Source organism: Monocercomonoides exilis (assembly GCF_001643675.1).
Source record: "Monocercomonoides exilis strain PA203 chromosome Unknown scaffold70-226867, whole genome shotgun sequence".
NCBI classification, from domain to species: Eukaryota; Preaxostyla; order Oxymonadida; family Polymastigidae; genus Monocercomonoides; species Monocercomonoides exilis.
In genome coordinates this window covers 20,437-44,120 of record NW_027150615.1, presented here as the reverse complement: position 1 = coordinate 44,120, position 23,684 = coordinate 20,437, and the positions used below count along the sequence as shown (strand labels likewise).

Sequence of the window (23,684 nt, the reverse complement as noted above, 5' to 3'; positions counted from 1 at the left end):
TCTTCATAATTTTTCTGGAATTTTTTTGATTTGATTCATCGTCCAAAACATCATCATTCAAAATGTCTGATTTGCGAAATTTTCTTTTATTTGGGCTTTTCAGCTGCGAAAAGAATTTTTTCTTCGTTTTCTTTTTTCATTTCTTTTCTTTTCATATCTTCTTTCATTTCCTTTTCTTTTTTCCATTCTTCAAGAAATTTTTGTTCAGAAATAATTTTTCCAAAAAAATAAAACCTATGTGTTCTCTTTTTCAGTGTCACTGAAGGTTCCTTTGGAAGTGTTGATAGTTCAAAATGCCACTCGTTTGAAAGCATGCCGCTTTTCTTGAACGAAGAAACAACAGTTGCAGGAAGTAATGCTGTCTGAAGAGCTTGTGGAAGAACGTTGGAGATTTCCTCACGTCGAAGAGAAATGGAAGAATCTGGAGGCACAGAGTACAGAGAGTTGATGCATATCTGGAAGACTACAAACACACCACGATCAAGAGGTTGTGTGATGTGTGTACTGTGTGGAATAAAAGTGACGACGTCAATGTTGTTATCAGCAAATTTCCGCCATATGTCAGGCTGAGCCCGAGAAGAGTGAGAATCCAAAAGCAGAAGACATCTGTCATTGGTTCTCATTAATATTTTCCTTCTTTCGATGATTCCAGTTCATAAAACCTCTTCTGCGTATCTTTGAAATAAGCTTTCCGTCATTCATCCATCGTTATTATCCCAAACATCAATGAATGCGCTCAGAAGAACTCGCATTTCCTTTGGTAATTTGTGGCATGCCACAACACAACGCTTTTGAGAGAATATCCATCTGCAGCAGCTGCGACAACCAAACTGGCATTTGGCATGTTTGTGTGTGTTGCATGAAATCCAGCTGGAACTCCTGTGGGGTGAATCACAAGAGTTTTGAAGGAATCCGATAAGCGGAGTGAAGATTCATCAGTGATAAAGATCAAAGAAGGTGAATAATGATGTGAATTATGAAGATATTGCAGAAGCTCAAAGAAAAGAAAAACAGCTTGTTCGTTGGATACTGAAAGACGTTGGATATCCACATTTCTGGGCATGGACGCTTTGAGCTCAGAATTCCTTTTTGCAAATAGATATGGATATGATTTGGACACACTGGTGTTTTCATCAACATCAGTTTCTGATCGTCTTTTATTGTCGGAAAGGACGGATTCCATCTGAAAAATAAATGTTATTAAAAACGAAAGATTAATAAATGTGAAATCAAACTAATTCTCTTGTTCTTTTTGCATTTAAACTTGTTCCGGATAAGCTTTCGATTTTAATAACTCCAACAATAATGTTTTTGTCCTCTTCATTGAATAGTTCTGGTCTGCCAGGCTTTGCAACAGCTCTGCTGCTTTCAATTGATGAAACTTATCTAATTATTGCTGAACGAGAGAACTCTTTGGTGTTTATTGCATCAACGATTCTGACATGTCCATCAACAACAATACGTGCCATGCGTTCCAATCAATTTTCAATTCTTCGATATTCAAATGACATCATTTTTTCTCGAAGAATTAACTGTCCACGTTCTCTTTTGGTTTTCACAACACTCATTGAAAAAAATATTCTGGAAATGATCTTTTTTTAATTTTTTCAAAAATATTTTTTTGAAATGAATAAAAAAAAATCAAAAAAATATTTTCGATTAAATTCTAACTTGATTAGCCCCATTGCTATTGCCTAATCTCCTCAGGGGAGGAACCAATCAGAGATGGAGGAGCAAACCCCTCCATCTCCCCCCATCAGTTATTAGGTATAGTATAAGAATCTTCATTTCAAACTGCTGGATTTTCATTATATACAAAAAACAACTAATAAAATAAGAAAAGTGGGTTGATTAAACTTATTTTTTTAAAAAAAAAGTCCGAGTTTTTAAAAAAAGTTCGGGTTTATAAATCACACAACATAAAAAAAAAATTAACACATTGTTAATTTCAATGAACAACCTTTATGAAAAGGTCTGCAGCTAATCAAACAAATGATAAATGAATAATTAATTCCTCTGTGATAAATCAAGTTTTATAATCATTAGACGGTCCGAAAAAAAAAAAAAAAAATTACTGATCAAACCAACAAATAATTGTTTTCAAACATTTTTTTAAACTGAGTGAAAGAGCTCTTCCTGAGATGTTTTCTCCTGGATTTTGAATTGAAATTATTTCTACATTGAAATGGAATTTTGCTAGAGAGAATCAGAGAACAGGAAATGCCAAATTCTTGAAGAGAAAAGATTTGACTTCCGTTGAGGAAAAATAAGGATGAAAAAGTGAACAACCATTGCTCATCTGCTTGGAGCATTCTGTGAATTACTGAAGTTTTCATTTGTTTCAAAAGACTCATTGGACTGCTAACGATCAAAAGAAATGAATTTCTGAAAACCAAAATGAATTGATTGGACAATGGAATCAGCCTATGTTAACAATAGAGCAAGAGCAAAAGCAAGCTGAATGATAGAGGATCAAGGATGAATGCTTCATCACTTAAATGGAATATCAGATTTTGAAATGGATTATTTGGAGAAAAATCAAAAGACAAGCTGCAACGGAAAGTCAGAATGCAGCATGCATACAAAAGCTCAAGAGTCAAAAGATGTTTGGTTGCTTTTTTACGAATTATAGAATGCTCAAGATGCCTTCATCCGATGACGATTTCAGTTGAAAGGTGAAGTTTATGAGAAATGCATCAAAGATTCCCTTTCTTCTGAGATTTGTGCAGGAAACAAGCCTTAATAGTCTTTTTTTATTTTTTTGTTTCTGAAAACAATGTTACAATCACATTTGAATTTGCTACTCAAAAAGAACGAAGATGCGGATCAAAGGCGTTCCGATATATATTGTTAGGATTTTTTTGAGCCTGTACAGTCTTCCTTTTGCAATCCTGAAGCATTTCCAAAATTTTCGGAATTACAAGCTGATTGCAAATGCATTTAATGCTATCGAGAATTCATTCAAAAGTCATTGCAATCATTCCATTTTCTCTTTTGAATAGCACTTTCAAAAGGAATGCTTGTTTCATGAATGTTTGCTGCAACTCTCCAAATGCTTTGTCTTCTGCATCTTCGTCTTTATCTTCACCTTCGCTGAGAGTGCTGCCACTCACTCATTGCACTCCAACAGCTGATGTGCTCTCTGAAGAACATGCTTTTCACAGTCATTCGAGCTGATCTTGTTTTTGATTAATTCAGATTCTTCTGTCAGACACAAAAACACAATGAATTCCTTCAGCCGCGTTTTCAATTCTTCTTCCTTTTCAACTTCTTCTGAGAATAATTAATATCAAATCATGTTATTTTCTTCCTCCTCCTCCTTCTCTCAGCCAAATTCATTCATTCATCCTCAACTTCCTCAACCTTGTTCTCCTTCTCTTCCTTTTTCTTCTTCTTCTTCATCATCAATTTCTTCTTCTTCTTCTTCTCTTTCACCTTCTTCACCTTCTTCACCTTCTTCACCTTCTTCTACCTTTTCTTTTCCTCACCCTCATTTTCATCTTCCTTTTCATCTTATTTCTCTCCTTCTTTCTTTTTTTCTTATCTTTTTGTTTGCTGTTTTGTTACTTCTAATCTGTCATCATCTTCCCATGAATTCCAAAATAAGCTGATTAGAACATTCTCATTCGGAGAAATGAAATAAACAAGATTCCATTTCTCCTACAGCTATATTCAGAACATTTCACTCCTTCTTCTATAAATAACGTTAATTCTTCTTTTTCTTCTTTTTCTTCTGCAACATTATCATCGTTTACTTCTTTTTCTTCTTCTTCCTCCTCATCCTCATCTTCTTCAAATGAGCAAACTGATTCTGGTTTGGCGAAAAATTCTTCTTCAAAATTTTCGCAGTCACTTCATCGAACTTCATCATTTCCTGCATCAAACTGTGAACAGCCCAATACAATTACGTGCAATAGCCTCAGCCATCTCTTGAGGATCAGACAAATTGTGGATGAATATCATTATCATAATCACTAATTTTAGCACATTCCATTACGTTTTGACAAATCTTTTATTTTGTCCTTTCCATCGCAATGAAATCAAAGAAAATTGAGGAAAATAACTGAACTACCACAATCAGCTATGGATTTGCATCAGCAGACAGCTCATTCCAGCTTTCTTTGCTTCAGTGAAGTTTTTGTGTGTAGCTGGCAACATGAAAGTCAGAAGAACCAAAGACGAATTGGAGCATTAGACAGAGCAATATCACATGTGTCTTTCGATGTTGCTCCATGCAACCGAAGTCGATGCACCAGGAAAAAGCTATTTCCACAAGAAGGTTACAAGACTGCTCATCTGACGCAGATTCTGCAACTGTTATTTTTTCTTTTCTTTTCTTTTCTTTTCTTTTCATTTCATTTCATTTCATTTCATTTCATTTCATTTCTTTTCTTTTTCGAAATGAGCTGTAAAGAAGGGTAACATGTAGCTGTAGAAGAGGTGAATGATGAAAATGAAGGTGATAGTGAAAATTGAAGACTGAAGAGCTATTTCTGCAACAAAGTGCCTTTTTGAGAGAGCACTTGCATCAGATGGAAGCTTTGTCAGCAACACAAAATACAACATCCACAATTTGATCGGAAAGACAATCAATCATTGATTGCTTATTGTCTTTGAGTGATTGGGAAAAGACGGAAGATAATGAAAAAACACAACGCTATGCATGGAAAGGGAAAGCAAAATGGAAAAGAAGAAGAAGAAGAAAGAAAGAAAAAGAAAATTATCAAAGAAGACACATTTCTTTCCCATACAAATTCTTGAAAAAACTGGTTGTAATTGCCTGTTGAGCTGTGGCCTATCCAAAAAAATTTATCACCCACGACGTGATTTTGCTCATCTTTTCCTTTTCCTTTTAATTTTTTGTTGCTTAATTACATTTCGAAGCTTTGGAAAAAAAAAATTCTTTCATTAAAGATTCAAACGACTGTTTACTCTCAACGATGTGAAATGTTGAAAAAAGAAAAATGAAAAGTTTGAGTTACAAAATACAAAGCATTTCATTTCCTCAGATATTCACAAAACAATCAGAAACATTCAATGACAATCTAAAATGATATTTTTTGCTAAGAAAATCAATTGTTCCATGAAAACTTATGATGACATCTTCGTATCCTACTTCTTCCAACTTGTCAAACATCTCCATTTTCGTAACCTTTCTTTTCGCATCTTTTTTTTCATCTTTTTCCTCTTCTTTCAATCTCCTTGAAATTGCATCAAAAAATTGCAAGATTTCATATTTTATTTCGTCATCTACCGTTGGTTGCTGAATTTCCTCTAAAACAGCATCAATGGCACCACTTTTCAGCAAGGCATCAACTTTCACAACTCTTTTTTCTGCTGATGTTCTTAACAAATATATGCATGTTTTGTAGATTTCTCTGCGATAGTCATTCGCTGCTCGAAGTACCTGAACAATACTCTCAACAATCCCCGAGCATTCTTCATTCCATTTTCTGCATGTGACAAAGAAATTATCAAACATTTGCAGCCATCTTTTCAAAACAAGTTCTTCATTCTTCCCTTTTCCTTTTATTTCCTCTTCTTCTTTCTTCTTCCAATCCACGCTTTGCATCAGCTCATCCAATTCTCTTGCTGCCTCTCTTTCAAAATGCAGCTCATCCACAATAACTTCTATTGTTTTTTGATCTTTGAATGATAGAATAATCAAAAACCACCAAGCAGACTGATAGGCAAGCCGTGTCAAATTGTGACGCTTTTCATGATATTGGATGATTTCTTTCATCTCGTTCAGGAAAAGATCTCTTCCTATGTTCTGTTCAAAAATAAGAAAAATTAGAAAATATTTCAAAAATAAAAAAGAAATGTTCAAACGAAATGCGAGAAAATGCAACTCAATGCCAGAAGTGCCATTTCCACTTCTTTTTGAGCTTCCTCGTTTTCCTCCTTATTCAAAGCAACTTTCAGCAGACAAGGCACGCAAATAGAATTCAATTCCAAAGATGTTGACCCTCCAAAAAATAAATTGCATTCACCAAGATCAGTAATTAGCTTTTCATCCTTTCCTTCCTTTTTCTCATCTTCTTTTACAATCATCTCCTCAAATCTTCTCTTCAACGAAGAAAACTGAAATCCATCATTCCATATATCTTTCAACGCTTTGCAATATCCAACGCACTTCAAAAACAAAGTGCATTTCTCAAGTGATAATTTCTCTTCATTAATCATGTTGTTTATTCTATCAAACAACTCTTTCTTAAAAACATACAAGATTTTCTCATCATCCGTTTCTTCCATCAATCTATTCATTTCTTCGATTTTCTGTTTCTGCTCTTCCTCATTGCAATCTTCAAGCTCAGAAAACAATTCTCAAAAATTAATTAATGAGGGAAAGCGCTGAACATTCAAAAAATAGAAAATATGAACAAACTTAAAAACTTATCTGCAAGTGATTGCTCCTGAACATCATCATTGGATTTATCTTCATCATACATTTCCATTCTGTCTATTTTTAGTAAAGATCAACTTGCCGCAAAATTTCAAATGAAAAACAGAAAAACAAAAACAATATTGTCGAAAATTGACAAAACAAAGATAAAGTCCAAACTCAATTCCTTTGACTAGTTGAAAAAAAATCTATGTTAAAAAAGAAATCACAAAGAAGCCAACGAGACAGGCTATATTAAGTCGAATACGAAAGAATTAAATTTCGTTGTGATCGAGCCAACAATAATTCATTTCATTGAAATGGATGGAATTTCGATTGAAAACTTTGAACATGTTGGGATATTTGCCACATATAGTTGACTTCAAATATCATTATTTTTCTATTTTAACATTATTGACCACATGAAGAAGAAAAGAAAAGACTTTGAAAAGAACATTTGGAAGAAGAGACAAAAAAGCAACAGTTTGTTCATTAATCGTGCATATACTTCATTCCCCTCCAAATGAAAAAACAAACGTTGATGTTTTAATTTATGTGCTAACATTTAGAGTAATATTGAGGCTTTATTTCATCAAAATGATTTTTTATGTTATATCAAAGCATTTACTGGCTTCTGTGGTTGCTTCAAAATTAATATGTTGAGTGAAGCTACAAGCTATAAGGATACTTTTGTCATTAGTTCCTTTCTTGAGTGGGTTGTTCAGGATGAAGGAGGATTGATGAAGGGAATCAAGCTTTCATCAATCCACGTATTTTTGAAGCTCGGGCGAATGATAGTTGGATTTCTTAGAGGCAGTTTCATAACCACAATGGACATCAACGCAAATCGTGTTATGAAAGAGATTCTATTCCAAAAGGCTTTGAAGCAATATAAAGATGAACAAAACTCGAGATGGCGAAGGAAGATTTATACAACATGCAGAAACAAGCACATTCAGGAGTTTGAATTCATTTCAACGCATTTATCGTTTGACGGTGATTTCCACTTAATGTGTATTTATCTGTAAAGACTCTTGTTGCATTTTGTTGAAATTCATCGTTTTGGGTTGTTTTGCTGATTTTCATCGTTTCTCCGATTTCAGAGTGGATTTCTGAGCAAGTCATGAAATAATTCGAGCGATGCCGAAGCGAACCCGACAAGACAGACCAGACTACAATTGAAATGCTTGATTATATTAAGGTGTATTATCAAATTTATGTTACATTTAAACAATTTTTATTTAAATAAGAAAGAAGGTAATTTCAAAAAATTGAAATAAATCTTCCTTTTTTTGCAATGATAATTTCATGTTTTCTTTTTCACTTTTTCATTTTGTGTTGAATTGTTGCTCTTTTGACTTCAGTTAATAAAAAGAAACGACGGGGAAGATATGTTAAAAGACAGACTTCTTCAATCAGAGAGGCGAGAAGACGAGTTTTCTTATAAAAAGGCATTGTCTCATTTTAGAATTGCATTGTATCGATGAATTTCTTATTTTTCTTTTTCTTTTTCTTTCTTTTTCTTTTCTGATTTCTTTTGCAAATTTTTAAAATTTTTCACTCAAAACTAGTTCTTTCTGTAGATTATCACCAAGTCCATCCAAGGAAAATGCAGTCGCTTGTTAATGCGTTCGTCTTCGTTGTGCTTGTCTTCCTGTGTTTTTAGCGTCAACTGCCTTTGAAAGGGTCTTTCCACCTTTCCTTCAACCAGCACAGTTTAATCGCTTGAATAACACTGGGTGATATTCCATTGATGTTGAAAAGCTTAAGGATGAAGAAAAGAGACATCAAACTGAATGGAAAGGCTTCATCAGTGAAGAGAGTTTGCTGACAGATGCGAAGGAAAAGAAAGAGAAGAGAGAGAAGAGAAAGACGAAGGGGAAGAAAGGGAAGAAAGGGAAAGAAGGAAAAGAAGGAGAAGAGGGAGAAGAAGGAGAAGGAGAAGGAGATGAAGAGAAAGAGAAGAAGAAAATATCGTTATAAAGAAGAAGAAGAAGAAGAAGAAAATGAAGAAAATGAAGGAAATGATAAATCATAATCATCATCAACATCTGCGTTAGTAACAACTTCATCATCCTTTTCTTCGATAAGAAAATCCAACCTTTTGTGAAAGATGATGGTGGAATCTTCGCATTCTTCCTTTTCTCATTCTAATTTTTATCTTCTCTACAACTTATTCTTCCTTCAATACCTTCAATTCTCCCTTCTTCCTCTTCTTCCTCTTCTTCTTCCTCTTCTTCCTCTTCTTCTTCCTCTTCCTCTTCTTCCACTTCTTCCACTTCTTCTTCTGTTAATTCATCTTTTCCCCCTTCGACATTTTCTTCATAGCTTCAGCTTATATCTTCAATTTCTATCAATTTCTTGTGATTGCTCGCCTTCATTGGCAATTCTTAATTCAATAAAAACAACACTGTCAATAAAGTTGCACATCGTATCCCTCTTAAAAAATTCTATTCTTCTTCTTCTTCTTCTTCTTCTTCTCATCCTTTCGCTACCATTTCATTAGTTAACGCATCATCATTATCTTCTTCTTCTTCCTCTTATTCCTCGTAACTTCAAAATTATAAAAAGTGAAACAAATACATCGTATTTAAAGCATGATTTCGTTATTCTTTGCTCTGCTTGAATATTCTCCTTCAACTTCAATATTTGTTATTTCATTTTATTCAGCATTAAGTTGAAACGCTTTGATTCTGATGTGCTTTTGCCATTCAATGAGAGGCTTAAACAAATAGATCAAATAATTGTTTTATTCGCTTTTCTTCGACTCTTCTGATAAATGGATGAATGAGCCTTCTTGAAACTTTTCATTCACAATTCTGAAGATGAAATATCCTTTTGGCAAATTCATTTCATTGCGATCTTCTTCTTCTTCTTCAACGTCTTCTTCGATGATCAACAAAAATAATGATGTTTTTTTCATTTCATTCAACTTCCTCCCAAATTCAACTTCAGGCCTCATCTATCATTTCCATTTAGAATCGAAAAAGAAAAATTCCTTCACTCGCAAAAATTCAGCAAAAGTGACGCGCCAATGAAACGAGTTATTTTGAACTCAGAAAGGCCTATCAGAAGGCATGCAATCAGAAAAGGAGGACGATATTTTCTTTCTTTTTTGTAATTTGGAAGCTGAAAGAAGAACAAATAAAAAAAGAAAGAGCATTAGATCAATCCCTTTGTGAAATGAATGAGCTCAAAAATAGCGTTCGGCAGGTTACACAACGTCACACGCCTTCAATATATCGGAGAAGATGAAACGATGAGGGAAACTTATATATTTGAAAAGGCATATTTAATGGAAAATTCTATGAAAGAAGAGAATAAATGCCCGACAAGCAATGTTGATTTCATCAAATACACATATTAGACGTATTCTTCAATTTTGTATAACATCTCCCCAACTTTCTTCGACCTTGCCTTCGTTTGCACATATTTTCACCGACAAATCATCGCATAAAATAATATCAGCCTTATGATCTGCACCTTCTTCAGAAGCCCCTTCGCATTGCGTGTCCTCTTGCGGTGCATCTTTGATAGCCAGCAATTTATTGCTTTGATGCAAGGCATTCCATCCACATGTCCATTGTCAGCTGTATTCCCGTTGATAAAGATTTATAAATCGAAATTCCAATCGCTTCTGTTCTGTTATGTCCAACAGCTGAGTTGTCTTTCTGAGTGATGCTTCCCATGAAGGCGAACAAGGGTTCCTTCACAGAAGCGACAAATGATTCACGCACAAAATACACATCTCTTCCGACGCTGGCCTTGTTGGCTGAAAACACAATATTGGTGATGGAAAAGGAGGATTCTGACACTTGTGAGCCTTCATTGAACTCGATCATGAGAGCACCGCCTCTTCCTCCAGAACTTGTATCCTCGCTCACAGAGCAGGTGGAGATATTTGTGTCACTTACTGAAAACGAGTTGGCAGGGACAGATGAGGCGAATGAGATGCATCCGCCATTGGTGGCAGCCTGTTGGCTGAACTGTTCTGAGTTGATGTTGGTCATGGTGCAGTTGGTGAGAGAGAGGGAGAGGGCAGGGGAGGTGGAGGAGGAAGATGATATTAAGGAAGAATAACATAACAACGATAAAATAAAAGAAGAACGAAGTGTATTCGCAGAAGATTCCATACAAGTTCTTTTGGAGCATGGAGTATAAATGAGACAGTTGTTGTTCTTGGTTGCATTTGCTGTTTCATAATTCTGTGTTCCGTTTGGTGTTGTTGCTGAGCAGCAAAGCTGGAGCGGTGATTTGGCGTTGCTTTTTGAGAGGAATGAACAAAAGAAAACGAGTTGCTTGCTTATTTTTTGAAGACAAAAATTAATTTAAACGATAAATACATTTTTAGTTAAATAAATATTGTTTCAAAAGAAATTGTAAAACAATTCTTTCTTTCAATCCTTATTAGTTATTTCAAACTTAATATAAATTTTAATTTTTTTATTTTGTGTTTTTTTTTTAAATAGAAAAAAGAAAAAATCACCGAAATTGTGACGTTCAATTTGAATCTTTTTTTTAATAAAAACGAAAAATAATGCAACATCAGAGTGAATTTCGTTTGTATTGAACCAAGCCTCATGCTTCTTTATCTCCAGTTAAAATTGGAAGTTGAATCAAATTGGATTTATTTGAAAGATTGTTTTTGGACAGATTGAAGCTTGGTAATTGAAAATCACTCATCTCCTGGATCTCAAAAAAGGCCATTGGAATCTGTCTGTTCGCTGACAAAGTTTGTTTTTCTAATTTCTTTGAATCAATATTTTATTATTTGTTTGAATTGTGGAAAAAATTAAAACCTTAAAACAAGTTGGGTGAATGAAAACATGAAATGAATTTGAAATATAAACAATTGAGTTACAAATGTGAAAGAGTTACATGAATATACAAATTAGTGACGAGCAATGAGCAACGAAAAAAGGTTTATCAAAAAATTGACAGTTTTAATAAAATCTGGAATAAACCATTTCAACTGCTAATCTTTGATCAGAATTGCAACAAAACAGAACAAAACAAATGCAAATTGCAAAATCTTAGAAATAATATTTCAATTGAGGTTGGTTATTCATGAACGAAAAATCTCTTTCAATTTCCAACATTCAGTCAATAACGAAAAAATATAAATGTAGAAATAAAAGTCAGATTTTTCACAAAAACACATAAAATAACTTGCAAATGCTGAATGATGTGCAGAGGCCTGGGATTCTCATCAGGGAATACGCAAGCGAACAAATAAATTTCAATTCTTCAACTCTCTCAAAAAGAAGTGTTTCATACAATTACAACAAAAACAAATAACTGAAAATTCCACATGAAAACATAAAACCACACAATTATTCTATTTTTTATTTCTTTTCCAAAAAATACATATTCCAAAGTCCATATTTGATCATGAGCAAAAAGATAATTACAGAAGAATAACAGCCAAAGACAGGCAGAAAAACAATTTTGATCCAACAACATCACTTCAAAATCAAACAGTTCAAAGCCAACAAACATCATCACAAATTAAATGCATCTCCAGATTCTCTTTCGTTTGCAGAATCAATTCTCTCACTTCGTCCCACCAAACAGATCGCATCTGTCATTGTGAATACCATTGCACTTTGCGGAAACAATTCCACAAACTCCCGCTTGATCTGTGACAATGAGTGGCGATGCTCTGCGTTCATGCTCATCGCTTTTTCAACCATTCCCTTCATTCGAGATTCACTAATTATCTCCATGTTCGGTCTCTCTCCATTCGCTATCTTCTGTCCTGCCACCTCTGCCTCATAATCGCCAAACGGGATCTGGAGCGTCAAGCACTCCCACAGCATCATCCCAATCGAGAATGACACTGACTCCTTTGTTGCTCCCATCTTCTTGTTGATCAACAGCTCTGGTGCCTTCCACCTCAGGCACTCTTTTTTGTAATAATCATCCTCTTCAAACGCAGATGAGGGCAGAGAGTCTTCATCATCATCATCGCTGGTAGAAGTCACAACAGTTGATGAGGAGATGGAAGAAGAATCAGAGTCATCTGATAAAAGATCTGAATGCATAACAATGCAGATGACCATGTGCTCAGAGAACAATACAATGTGAGGACTCAAATTGGCTAATGATTGAAGTGAATTTTCCATTTCATCAAAGGAGTGGAGAGCTCCATTCGCAACCCAGAACAGGATTTGGGCAGCTGTCTGCTCCCTCTCCTGCAGAGTCCCAATCGCCATCTCCTTTGTCTTGTTCCTCCCATGAAGCAACATGAACAGTGAATCTCTCAGATCCACAATCAGCTTCTCATGAGGCGATGAACAGGCCATTGCGTCCACGAGATTAGACATCGATGAGGTTGTTGGACACAGATCCTCCTCTCGAACAAATGTTGAATCAGAATCAGTTGAGCATGTTGATGAAATAGAAGGCGATGGAGTTCGCTTCCTTATCTTTTCTTCCTCAACCTTCTCCAGAACCCATTGAGGGATCTTGTCTGAGTCTCTCCCCAGGATGTATTCAGTTGAACCACTCTCAGACAGAAGATGCTCTGATGACTCTGAATGTCCCAAGCTTTTCTCGTATATTCTCTTCTTTATCCTTTCTTCATTCTTCTTCTCTGCCTCTTTCTCTGCTCTTCTCCACTGCTCCTCGGGAGACATCTCCATTGTCACCATCTCAAACACCTTCGGATCCTTCTTAATATTATCATCAACTATCTCCTTGTATTTTTTAGCTTCTTCTTTTGAATTTCTCCATCTCACAATAAAGGCTATTGCGACGATGAGAACAATCAATATTATCACAACAAGAACAATCACAATCAACAACCAATATGATTTCCCTTCTTTTCCTCCTTCAACAATCCTTTCATCTCCTTTGTCATTTGATTCTGTTTTGTTCTTCAGTATCTGTGGAGAAGTGGAAGCCAATTGTTTTCCAAACAAAATCATCACAGACACCTCTGTTTCATCTCCTGTCTTTGAAATATTTTCTGATGGAACTCTTCCAATCACCTCAGTTTCTGATATGAAACTGTCTTCCTCAAACTGATATGTCTCGACCAACTCCACATCCCCTGTTTTATATACAAGTTTGAATGACAAGTCACAAGGCACAAAAAGAGATCCCTCGAATTTCACAACAATATGACTTCCATTTTCGTTCACTGAAACATCTTCCAATTTGGGAATGAAGAAAGGCGATGACCTTTCTCCTGCTAATCCTTCGAGAGTGCATCCATCATTCAAAATCCAAAGAGAAGAATTCTTCTCTTGTCCGTCACCCCCTTTCAAGCTTGAAATGGTCAGTGAGGAAGGACCCGAGCAAATGATGTTTCTCCGAGCCGAGGGATATTTTTCAATGAATGGATTGTTGTTCATAAACTCTCCTTTCTCGATTGTCACATCTCCAGATGACAATGATAATCCGCCCGATGAAGAATTCAAAATAATCACATCCTTCATTACCAACGAAGAATTTGCTGAATGGACAAGTGATCCATTCCATTCACATATTTCTTCATAATTATTATTTCTCTCTTTTTCAATTTCTTTTATTTGCACTCCTTCAAACTCACACATGTGCATCGAAACATCCTTCATATCATAAACCTCAACAACACTTCCTTTGTCAGACAAGGAATTGCAATTTGTGCAAGAACAGTTTGAAAACTCCAAATGAGCAGACGTTGATGAAGCTGAGAGAATTGAAGCGCTTTCTGAATGTCTTGAACAGTTGTTGAATGAGGAGATTCCAATAGAAACTGTTCCTGATGGCAAATCGTTTATCACAATGATGCAACCTTCAGACAGATTCACTCCATTTGTATCAATTCTATTTAATACAACTTCTTTGCATTGTCCAATCTCAAATACATTTGTTGTTGCTTCAATTTGTTCCAGTTTCACATTCGTAATATTTATCTCATCGCCATTAAACAATAATGATGGCTTTTTGAATGAAAGGAACGATACTAAGCAGTTGTCAACGTGCACAATTCCATATTCGATGCTCAGCAATGTTGAGTTTAGAATAACAGCTTCAATGTTTTCTGATGCAAATGTCGAAGAAAAATCAACAAATGAAAGAGAGAGCTGGCCTTTTGCTTCATGGATAAGAGAACTGCCTGAATAGGAAAATGACTGATCAAAATTGAATTTCAATCTTTCAATCCGAACAATCTCTGTTGTTGTGATGATGTTTCCCACATCCCCATCAATTGTTGAGTTCAGATACACAAAAGCAGCTGAGGGAGTTTCCAATGAGTGAATGCTAACATTCTGCACACTGCATTCTCCGTTGATGATTGTTTGCTCCGATATCAACAGCTGCGAATAGCGTGAAGGGATGATGTGTTGCACTCCAGCATCCAATGACTCACAAGGAAAATGAAACTCTCCACATTGCTTGCTATCTGTTGCATTTTCATCAACAGAAGATACAAAGATCGTCTCGCTCTGGTATCTTACGACTCTCAGCAGAAGATCTTCTTCTCCCACAAACGAGTCCGATGTGCATCCCCATATCGCCAGGTCTTTCACAAATGGTGCTCTGAAATCCAACAAGAATTGTTCGTCAATTATTTGTGAATCGATTGAGTGGCATCTCACATACACGTCTCTCCCTCTGAATGCAGAATTGCCTCTGAATGTGATGTTCGATAACACAAAGTTCAGAGGCATTTCATCTTTCGAGGTGCATTCAAGAAACAGCCAACCACCTCTTCCTGTGGTGGAGCAGAAGCACTCAGATATCGTGCAAAATGAGCAGTCGAAGCTTCCTCCCTCATTCAACACACAAAGCATCCCTCCCCCCTTTCCACACTTCAACCCTCCACATTTCTTCATCGTTGTGTTTCGAATCACTATTTTCAATGGATTATCATTTTCATTTCGAATGATCGAGATGTTTTCTGTTGTGTTTTGAGTCACTTCTTCAAATAAACTCCACTCAACAACAATGTCTTGTTTATCTTCATTTCTCTCTCTTCTTAAACTCTTTGAAATGCTCAATCCACTTGCTCCCTCCAGATCAACATTCTTCATCGTTATGTTTTTGATACTCAAAATCGTTATTGACAAAACAGAAATAACATCCTTTGAAAAAGACAGCGATTGCATTGTCACCAATTCCAATTGAACTGTTCCTCCATCTGCTCTGATCAGCCCAAAGTTGATCATGTCTTCTCCACTTTCTTCAATTTTTGTGAATGAACAATCTTTCACAGTCAATAATCCATCGCTTGCGCCAACATGCATCAGAACATTAACTCCACTTGTGAATGAAGATGGAATCACAAAGTTTATCAGTTCGAAATTGGTAATGCCCTGAATCTTCATTGCTTCTTCCTCTGTTCCTTCAACTGAAGAGAGACATTCCAAAGAGCAGGCTTCACTGTCGTTCGAATTTATTGAAACCCCGCTGAGATCAACACTTTTCTGAAGAATTCCTTTTCCAATGATGCTGATAATCCTTTCATTTCCTTCAAGCAATCGTGTTAGTGAATAATCAATTGAAAGGCAAGGATAATCTGAGAATCCACAGGCACCCATATCTTTCCCTTCACCTCCAACAAATATCTCTGATCCAATCGCTCGCCAGAAATTGACCAGTGGAATTGCATTCGCTGTATCATTTCCATCAAATCCTCTCATTGAATTCAATGAAATATCAGCAAGATGCTCAGAAACATATGGAAGTGAGTCATTTGTGATGCTCTTCGTCAAGTTGGATGATTCAACAAAAAGATCATTTCCATATTTTGCAATATTTGGTTTTTCCAAATCAAAAACAGGGGATGATATCACAAATGAAGAATATTCATCAATCAACTTCAGCGCCATCCCTCCACCAAAGCCAATCTTCTCTTCTTCTGCTGGTGCTGTGCATCCTGTGAATGTGCACGAAACAATATTCAATTGAGTATTCCCTTTCAGCTGAGCATTGATTGCCCCTCCTCTGCTTTCATCAGCAAGCACAGAGCATTCATCAAAATCACATTCTTCAATATTTATTTGTGTGTTTGTATTTTCATCATCGCTGTTGTCTATGCTCACACAGCCTCCATTTCCAGCTGCTCTTTCGATTTTTGTGAAATTGCATTTCGTCATGTTCAGCCACAGAGCGTCCACCAACTTTGTATTTGTTCCGCTTCCTGTCAACGAGATCAGCGGATTTCTCCTCAAATAAATCGATGAAGCTGAGAATTTGTCGATTATCAGGATCCCTGTCTCAACTGATAAGAATAAAAATGTCAATTCTGATGAAGGTTTTTGAAGAGAAAGAGAACATTGAGACAGAGTCACTTGAGAAGAAGAAGATGAAATGAAAATGGAGTGTGATGAAAGAGAAGGAGGAAGAGAAAAGATGAGTTTTGATAATTCTGTTACAACATTTGCTGTTATCATCGCTAAATTGGATATGGAACTTGAATCAGAAACTTTCCAACCACTTTTATCATCATTTCCTCTTATTTCATGTTTCTGATCAGCAAAGGTCAATTCATCACTCATCATAATCATTCCATTCACAACAACTTTCTTTGGCCCTGTTTGCCTTGTGAGGGAGTGTTTCATTGTCAAACAAGGGAATTGGGCGATTCCACAATGGGAATGGTCAGATGCCTCGGTACTTGTCACATATACTTCTTCTGGAGTGGGAAGGAGATAGATGCAAAGAGGAATGACCAAACTGGTGTTTCCATTGTCATATCCTTGCACTTTGTCAAAAGAATCCAAAGAGGCTATCACACATGTGATTTTTTGTGACTTTGCAGTCACTTCCAAATTTGGTGAAATGATAAAGATATCTCTTCCCCACCTGGCTGTGTTTGTTCCGAATAAAGAAGAAATCAGGAATTCTGGATTTTCATTCAACAATCGAAGAAGGATTCCTCCCCCAAGACCATTGGATGACGAACAAAAGCACCCATCAAAAGATCCGCCTTTCAATTTCACTTCATTTTCGTTTCCAACACACAACATCATCGATCCTCCATTTTCTGAACTTAAACTTCCACATCTTTCAAAAGTGCTCGTATTCACATCAATGTTTGCCTTGGCATTCGAAAACGACATCACAGCTGCTCCGCTTGTTGTTCTCTCAATCCCATCAAAGGCACACTCTGAAAGTGCCACTGATATTTCATTTGTTGAAGAAAGCAAAAATAATGAAGCTGTAAAAATCGTCTTTGCCCAGTTCACATTTTCCATCTGAAACACCCCATCCCGCACATTAATCAGTTCTGTGGTGAATGCTGTTTCTGTTGATTGCTCACTTCCGGCAGATATGTTCAGTCTGCTGATCCTCATTCCTCCTGTTCCACTAATCTCAAACAGCCTTGACCTACGGTTATTCGGATGAGCCGAGTCATGCACAAGAATAACGTCACTGACAGTCAATGTGCTTGTGGAGACTGAAAAAAGAGATAACCCTGATGTTTCAAATTCTGTTTGGATTGCTGTGCTCATATTGCTTTGGCCATATATTTTGTAAGCATTGATGTCACAATTCATACTTTTTGTCTCTGTAATCGTTCCTGTCAGTATCTCAATATCTGTGACAAATTCTGGGATCAGCTGAGTGAGGCAATGGCTGATGGTGTTGCAAGGATGGCCTTCATCTCGTCCACATGCATATGTGTCAATGGAATTAGGTTCTGTTTGTACTGAGGAGACATATCTAATTCTTCCAAAATCATTTCGCAGCCATTCACTTTTATCAGCAATAAAACGATGACTTGTGCTAACCCTGTTCTCTGTTTGTCTGGTGGAATAGCAGGTGGAATCAATGTTGTTTGCTGTTGAATCATGAAGAGCAATGTCATGGCCACCAAGAATGCATGTGTTATTGTGGAAGAAACAGAAGAAAAACAATGTTCCATTATTATTTGAATTTATTGATTGACATACAGCGCCTGCTCCACTCATCGAATAGCAATGACAAAACAGGCAATTTGAAATTGCAACTTTATCCTTTGCAACCCAATGTTCAATTGCGCCTCCTGTTCCACCTGATGATCCGTTGCATCGGCAGTTAATAAAAAGTGAATTAACAATGCATTGCTTCTGTCTTTTTGTCATCGTTGGGCGAAGATCAATTGCCCCTCCATCATTGCCAGAGGAACAGTTTTGAAAAGAGCAATCTTCAACCATTGATTGAAAGTTGACATTCTCGATCATTATTCCTCCTCCACCATAATCAGTGGTTATCTGTGCTGTGCATTGAGAAAATGAAGAATGAATAACAATGCATTCTGCGATATTCAATGCATATATTCCACCACCTTTTGTAGATGATGCATTGCATCTTACAAAAGAAGAATTTTCAACTGTCAAAATGGCATTTTCATTATCATGAACATAAAGAGCCCCTCCTTGTGGTGCTGTGCAATCTTCCCATTCGCACGATGAAAAGGATTGGCTTTCTGTTGTGTTCAGTTTTTCCTTTTTCTGAAGAGCATTCATTTCTCTTTTCCCGAAGTTTATTGTCATATTTTTGCAGATGAATTCCTGATAAGAATATGATCCACTCGATATCCCTCCTTCAAAGACATTCACGCACGAATAAATGAGGCAGTTCTCCATTGAACTTCGGAAACATGAATGTTCCACAAAATGATCGCAATTCGAGGCATATTTCACAGAAATGTTCTTGAATGCACAGTTATTAATCTGTTCATTTTGGCTCTTTCCAGACAATAGGAAATAGTTTGATGATGAAATAGTCAGATCTGCCATGACGGAATTTCTCAAAATAGCAATATTTGAATCATCAGATGAAAATATGAGGCTGGAAGGGTTCAGGTTCTTTGGGGGGATCAATCTCATATTTGTGAGGAAGATTGACCCACTTTGCAAATGAAAAGGAGATGCTGTTTTTTGGTGAGAAATGCAGGAATCCAACACAACACTCGATTTATCTGTTATTAGCATTAATGGCGAGGAAGAATGTTCAATTGCCACATTTTTCAGTTCAACTGTAGAATTGCGAAATCCCAAAAATGTGTTTTTCACTGTAGAAAGACCTGACTGCGGTGTTTTCACTCCTGACAATGAATTCTGTTCAAATAAATAATTGTATTCAGCCTCTGATAGATATTGTGCATCATTTGAGTTTCCTTGCCAAAAATAAATAGAATTATTGAAAAAATATCAATTCGAAAGAAAACCTTTGTTCTCCAATGTGGCAGCTCCAGAGACATGCTGTGCTTCAAATGTCTTCCCAAGAATCAAACATGCCAAAATGCACAAATGCATTCTCATGCGGAATGAGAATAAATTTTAATTTGAAAAATTTTTATGTTTTCCGGATGATCAAAATCACCCTTAATAATTGTTTTTGAAAAACAATTTGAAAAAGATAAAAAATCTTTCTTGCAACAATCATTTTGAGAGCGTTTGGAAAACATCAAAGACACTTTCATAGCACGCAATTTCTTCAGTTCTTGCAGGGTATGAATCGGCATTTGCTGCTGCATGTGATTATTTTTCATGAAAAAAAAATAACAATAAAAATAAACAACAAAAAATAAGAATGTGAAAATCAAGAGATGTGTATGCTCAAATGAATGCTTCAAAAAACAAGAATCTTTCAAGGATCACTTGAATAGCAATTGTTAAATAAAATATTATCAGATTAAAATTGATTTTTTCGAAAAAGTCGAATTCTTCAAGTTTGAAGCATTGAACATATTGAAAATTAAATAAAATAAAATAAAAGCTTGTCAAACATAAATATTCTTCCAATAAAAAAGTACAAAAAAGTCGAATAATGCCACATCAAAACACACACCCACAATAATTGCTCTTGAAAAAGTGTTCTTTCGAACCATAAAATGCCTCATCTCCCAATGCAATTTGATTGGCAAGTCTTTTTTCTTCATTTTCTCATCTCTTCGCTGAAAAAACATGAGGCAATAATCTTTCTTCTTCTTCTCCCTCTTTCTTTCTCTTCCTCTTCTCTCTTATCTTTTTTTTTCTCCTTTCTTCTTCTCCTTTTTCCTCTTCTTTTCCTCTTCTTCTCCATTCCACCCTTCATATTCTCAATCTCTTTTGCCTTTTCTCTCATCTTCGTCTTTATTCTTTCCCACAAACATCCAAATAAGCTCTTCTCTTTTGTTCGTCCTCCTCTTTCTTTCTCTTTCTCTTTCTCAATTTTTTCTTTTTTCTTTTTCTTTTTTCTTTTTTATTTTTTCCCATTCATTTTGTGCCATCAGCCAATGTTTGTTATTCAAATATACTCATCTGCTCTTCTCATCGACAAAAGATGTTTTTCAGAAATCCTTTGTTCTGATTGAAAAGCACATGAAATTTGAACTATTTCTGAACATATTCTTTGAGAAAAATTAGAAATAACAAAAAGATTTCAAACAAATACATAAATACATTTTCTAAATTGTTATTGGAACTCATAAAAATACATTTTTCAAAATAAAAAAGATATAATAATAATAATAATAATAATAATAATAATAATAATAATAATAATAATAATAATAATAATAATAATAATAATAATAATAATAATAATAATAATAATAATAATAATAATAATAATAATAATAATAATAATAATAATAATAATAAATCTATCTTTTTGCTTTTTCAAACATTTCTTCAAATTTTTTATCATTCAAAAAAAAGAAAAAAAAACAATTTCATCTGCAAACAAACAAGTACACAATTTGTCCTTCTTCACCAACTCAGCATTTTCATTGCGAAATTCCAACAATCACACCCATCTGCCTCTTCTGCCTTCACAATCTCTTTCTCCTCGCTTTCCTTCCTTCATTCGTTCTGCCTCCATCTCTTTCCTTCTCCCTCCCATCAACCCCAATCCTTTCACTCTCTTTTCCTTCTTCTTCTTCTTCTTTGAATTCTTCATTCACATAATTCATTTTCAATTGCTCAAATAATGTTGCCTTTTCTTCCCATGCAATTTCTTCCAATATGGAACCACAAAAATACCAGAGGTTTTCCGACAAATCATGCGTCTTTGATAAAATCTGGCATATCTTCAAAAAGCCCTCATTCAAAAATGCCTAAAAAGGGAAAGATAATGCGAAAGCGAATGGCACAGAATGAAAGAATAAATAATTCAAACCTCACAACGAATGCTGTGTGGTTGATGCCAACTGCTGTTCCAATCATTGTTCCTTTCAATAATAAGCAATCAATGCATTTTCAGCAAATCCAATAAAACTACAATTAAAATGGGAGAACGCTCAACGAAGAATGAAGGATTGAATTGAATTGGATTTTGACTTGGAAAACTGTTGAACGTTCAGAAATCTTTTCGACTTCGCTTTGCAAGCATAAAAGATTCATGGGCTATTAAAGATAACATCGAAAAAAAAATGGTAGAGCTCTCAAGGGGGTCCTCTGTCTCGGTGCACGGTGTTTGTTGTGTTTTGTAAAAATAAAAATCTGCATCTGCTCCACTGTTGACAGCAATTTCGCTCTGACTGCTCAAAGGGGTAATGTCATTAAACTCTGCTTTAGTGCTTTGCAACTCTTCCGAATTTTGTTTGCTTGGGTTGTTGAACAGCTCTGGCTGAACGCGAATATGACTATGCTCCTTCCGTTGAAAAACAGCTCTTTCAAATCCTTTTGCTGCTGCACCTCCATCGCAAAAGAATGAGCAAAATTGTTTTTGTTTTTTTTCTTTTTTGATGCTGCTCCAGAAATAAGTTTTTGTTTGGATTCTTCAGGGATCAAAACATCTATTATGGTTTGTCAATAAAAACTATCACATAACAAATTATAATGAAATCGAATTTCAAAAGAATGAAATAGCATGTGCATATGCGTTGCATATTATAATTTCTCCTGAATTCATTTCGGAACGATTCTTTAAAAATTATAGAATTTCAATTATCATTGTTTCTTTTTTTGAAAAAACCGTTCATTCTCTGCATTTCATTCTTCATTTTCTTTAATGAAAAAAACTCCATTCAATCACAGTTTGAAGTCCACGATAGATAGCAATATCCTTTTCTTTGAAATTAATCGAAAAAATTGTTTTTTTTTAGTGTAAATAATTTATCGGAACCCAAAAAATAAATCGGGACCTAAATTTTCTGGCTCTCCAGAGCACTTTAAGAAAAAAATAAATAACAGTAAACCTTCTTAATGCTTTTATTTTTAATTCCTGAAAATATTTTTATATTTTTTTATTTTAGTGAAAAGCTCTGGTGTTTTTTGTTTTATTTTTTCAGTTCAAAGACTTGCTCATATTTTCACGAGTTTTTTGTTTTGAGTGTTCTGAGTATATCATTGTTGATTAACTGAACTTTTTTTTGTTTTTGGTTATTTTTTGCAATTAAACACTTCGTTTTATTATTAATTTTAGCATTTCACAAAATATATATTAAAAATTTTGCAAAGTCGATGATAACTATGTTTTTTTTATATCGTTGAGTCGGTGAAAAAATGATTGAAATGAACGTTACAAACATTTTGAAAAAAAATTATTTGAATTTAAGGCCTTCGAAACAAAAATACTCAAATACAAGATTTTCAGTAATAAAATCCCGATCATAAAAAAGTTTAGAATTTCTTCTTTTTGAACACCTTTATGTGTTAATAGTTTTTATATTTAAACTTGAAAAATAATGAAATATTTTGTTTAAATATGTGAATTCTTAATTTTGTTGAAATTTAGTGAAATGGAAAAAATAATAAAAAAACGAAGTGTTTAATTGCAAAAAATAACCAAAAACAAAAAAAAGTTCAGTTAATCAACAATGATATACAGTCTAAACCGGATATAATCACATCGGTTTTTGCACAACTTTTTGTGACTATATCCGAATGTGATAATATACGATGCTGCTTAACACAGAAAAAAATAAATTTTATTTTATTTATTAATTAATTTTGGGACAAATTTTTAATTTTTGAAAATTCTTCATAAAAACGCATTTTTAACATGCGAAATTAATTTTTTGCGTAAATACATATTATTTTGAATTATTTGAGCACATTTTTGAAAAAGCGAAATATTGAGATTTTTGATCAAAAAATCGATTTTTCATTGAAAAATCCACCCATAATGATAAAAATTGTGATTATATATTTTCAGCCCTGTGATTATATGCGATGAAAAATGAATGAAAAACAAGCAAAAAATGTCGGTGCATGGAAAATTGTGACTATATACGAATGTGATTATATTCGACGTGATTATATCCGGTTTGGACTGTACTCAGAACACTCAAAACAAAAAACTCGTGAAAATATGAGCAAGTCTTTGAACTGAAAAAATAAAACAAAAAACACCAGAGCTTTTCACTAAAATAAAAAAATATAAAAATATTTTC

The 23,684-nt window shown here is 34.9% G+C and overlaps 3 protein-coding genes across 3 annotated transcripts; 1 reads left to right on the top strand and 2 right to left on the bottom strand.

Moving 5' to 3' along the window:
- Nucleotides 1-5,005: 5,005 nt before the first annotated feature.
- MONOS_9237 (uncharacterized protein) lies at nucleotides 5,006-6,186 on the bottom strand (the record flags this gene model as incomplete). The annotated part of the gene is made up of 2 exons (XM_067879717.1): nucleotides 5,006-5,773; nucleotides 5,833-6,186. 2 exons carry the CDS (start codon nucleotides 6,184-6,186, stop codon nucleotides 5,006-5,008), a joined length of 1,122 nt encoding a protein of 373 aa, XP_067718838.1.
- A 3,877-nt stretch (nucleotides 6,187-10,063) lies between these two features.
- On the top strand, nucleotides 10,064-10,465 carry MONOS_11135c2 (uncharacterized protein; the record flags this gene model as incomplete). Its single annotated transcript, XM_067863642.1, has 1 exon — nucleotides 10,064-10,465. One exon carries the CDS (start codon nucleotides 10,064-10,066, stop codon nucleotides 10,463-10,465), a length of 402 nt encoding a protein of 133 aa, XP_067718837.1.
- A 653-nt stretch (nucleotides 10,466-11,118) lies between these two features.
- MONOS_11136 (uncharacterized protein) lies at nucleotides 11,119-19,296 on the bottom strand (the record flags this gene model as incomplete). The annotated part of the gene is made up of 1 exon (XM_067863643.1): nucleotides 11,119-19,296. One exon carries the CDS (start codon nucleotides 19,294-19,296, stop codon nucleotides 11,887-11,889), a length of 7,410 nt encoding a protein of 2,469 aa, XP_067718836.1. The 3' UTR covers nucleotides 11,119-11,886.
- Between the last annotated feature and the right edge of the window lie 4,388 nt (nucleotides 19,297-23,684).